General features: G+C 40.3%; 2 protein-coding genes across 3 annotated transcripts in view; both read left to right on the forward strand.

The window, feature by feature from the left end:
• Nucleotides 1-2,497, forward strand: part of LOC117951262 (protocadherin alpha-C2-like) — a 125,719-nt gene that overhangs the window by 89,783 nt on the left and 33,439 nt on the right. The gene's annotated exons all lie outside the window — the stretch shown is intronic.
• The window catches only part of LOC117952250 (protocadherin alpha-3-like), a 4,863-nt gene continuing 2,964 nt past the window's right edge, over nt 599-2,497 (forward strand). Inside the window, exon 1 of the mRNA XM_034884400.1 lies at nt 599-2,494. Within this exon, the coding sequence (XP_034740291.1) occupies nt 882-2,494 (1,613 nt within the window). The 5' untranslated portion in view covers nt 599-881. The remainder of the gene's footprint in view (nt 2,495-2,497) is intronic.

The following is a 2,497-nucleotide window of genomic DNA, read 5'->3' on the forward strand; positions in this document are numbered from 1 at the left end:
ATCTACTCAGCAGTATGACGTGTGTTTCAGCTCAGACACGCTGAAGAGTGACGTAGTGGTTTTCCCCGGACCGTTTCCACCTGTAGATGCTGAGCTGATCAGTATTAATGGAGCAGACACTTTTACCAGAACTCAGACTTTACCTAACACAGACAAGGTAAGGGTGATGGCACATAAATCACAAGGGATTGTGAATGATTTAAGGCTTTACTTTTTCACGTAATGTGGTTTGAGTCCTAAATCAGGTTACTGTTTTAGGACCACAATGAAAATAAGTCTTAGACTTGTGTTGTCCTTGACAATAATGTACCTGTGGGGGATCTCATTATGCAAAATTAAGGGGACACACCTATTGTAAGGCTGACACAAAAAATAGCATAGTCTTTATCTGTTCTTCTGTGACCTGTCGGTCAGTTACTTTAATTTTGCATCATGCAAAATTTTTGGGCTATCCAACATTTTTTATTTTTTTACTTATTTTGCCTCTTGCTCAATCCTCTTTGAGTAGGTCTATTATGACCACCCAGTCTTGCTAGAATACCATGTTTGTTGCTTTTCCTGTGACTTTAAGACGCCTAAGATGTAATTACTTTTATTAAGCTTAATATTTAATACTTAATCAATTCATTTTGTTTTGTTTTCTTGCCTCTGGCTTCAAAATTACCAAAAGGTGTCGCTATCAGCTCACAGAGTTAAACACTATCTGTGCGACGCTCCTCCTTTTTCGTTTAATAGAGGTGTTAGTACTTCTTTGTTCATTGTAGCAGTAAAGCACATCCTCACTGTATGAAGGCCTCCAATCTGGATCTATGTGGACAATGGTACCACCGCTGCAGTGATTTTTTTTTTTCGAATTACTTATTTAGCAGCCTATAGGCAGAATGCAACAAGGAAATATTTTTCGGATGCGGATTTATTTCTTGTTCTACATATCTCACATATGGAGTGTCGCAGCACAGATTGTGTATTCTGTAACGGAGGAATCCAGCCCGGGTACCACTGTGGGGAATTTGGCAAAAGACTTGCATCTAGATGTACAAGAATTGGAAACTAGGAGTTTTCAGATTTCAGGACCTAATACGAGGTATTTTGAAGTGAATGCAAAGACTGGGATACTTTTGGTGAAAGACAGAATAGACCGAGAGGAGCTCTGCTCTCGTAATGTGAAGTGTTCTCTGGAAGTGGAAGCCATTGTCAACTCTCCGCTGAATATCTATCGCTTTGAGGTTAAAATTTTGGATATAAACGACCATGCACCTGCATTTCGAATACCCGGAATAGTTTTGAACGTTTCCGAGTCAGCTTTTACTGGTGAAAGGTTTGCACTACCAAAGGCAATCGATGCAGATGTTGGCAGTTATTCTGTTAAAGGCTACAAGCTGAGTCAAAGCGAACATTTCACCCTGGATGTACAGAACGGTGGAGAGGCGACTATGTCAGCTGAAATGGCGCTGCAGAAAGCCTTAGACCGTGAGAAACAGCCAGTTATCAAACTAACACTGACCGCTGTAGATGGAGGGAAACCTCCCAAAACAGGCACATTGCATATAACAGTTAATGTGCAAGATGTAAATGATAATATTCCGATTTTTGACAAGCCGCTGTACAAAGCCACAGTGCTCGAGAACACGCCGCACGGTGCCACCGTGATTTCTGTGCATGCTCAGGATTTAGACGAGGGTCCTAACGGAGAAATACTGTATTCATTTATAAACCAAGACAATGATATCGATGTCAATACATTTTCCATTGATCCAGTAACGGGAGAGATTACGGTAAATGGTGAATTGGATCACGAAAAAAGCAGTGCAGTTGAAATACGGGTCCAAGCGAAAGATAAAGGCGCAAGTTCAAGAGCATCTCATTGTAAAGTACTCGTCGAAATCACGGATGTTAATGATAATCCACCAGAAATATCAGTAACCTCCTTAGTCAACGTAGTGAGGGAAGACGCACCCCTAGACACAATGGTTGGACTTATTACAGTGAGAGATAACGACTCAAATAAAAATGGTGTTGTTCAAGTTAGAATAGTTTATTCAGTGCCGTTTAAAATCAAGAACACGTATAAAAATCATTATTCTTTGGTAGTAGACGGAACTCTAGACAGAGAACGAGCTTCTGAATATAATGTGACGATAACAGCGAGTGACGAAGGGGTTCCATCTCTTTCCAGCACAATCGTTGTTACAGTCCACGTGTCTGATGTCAATGACAACGCACCTCATTTTAAAGAGCCTGTAATAAACATTTTCGTCAAAGAGAACAGTCCCGTGGGCGCTGCTATCTATACCATGACTGCAGATGATCCGGATGTAGACAAAAATGCAAAAATAACGTTTTCAGTAAACGATAATCATAAAAACAATTTAATAGGATCAGTTATAAACATTAACTCAGAGACTGGAGATATAGTCAGCCTGCAGTCTTTTAACTATGAAGAGTTAAAAACGTTTCAGTTTAAAGTTCAGGCCACAGACTCTGGTGTTCCTCCGCT

The sequence above is a fragment of the Etheostoma cragini genome, chromosome 10 (genome assembly GCF_013103735.1).
Source record: "Etheostoma cragini isolate CJK2018 chromosome 10, CSU_Ecrag_1.0, whole genome shotgun sequence".
NCBI lineage: Eukaryota > Metazoa > Chordata > Actinopteri > Perciformes > Percidae > Etheostoma > Etheostoma cragini.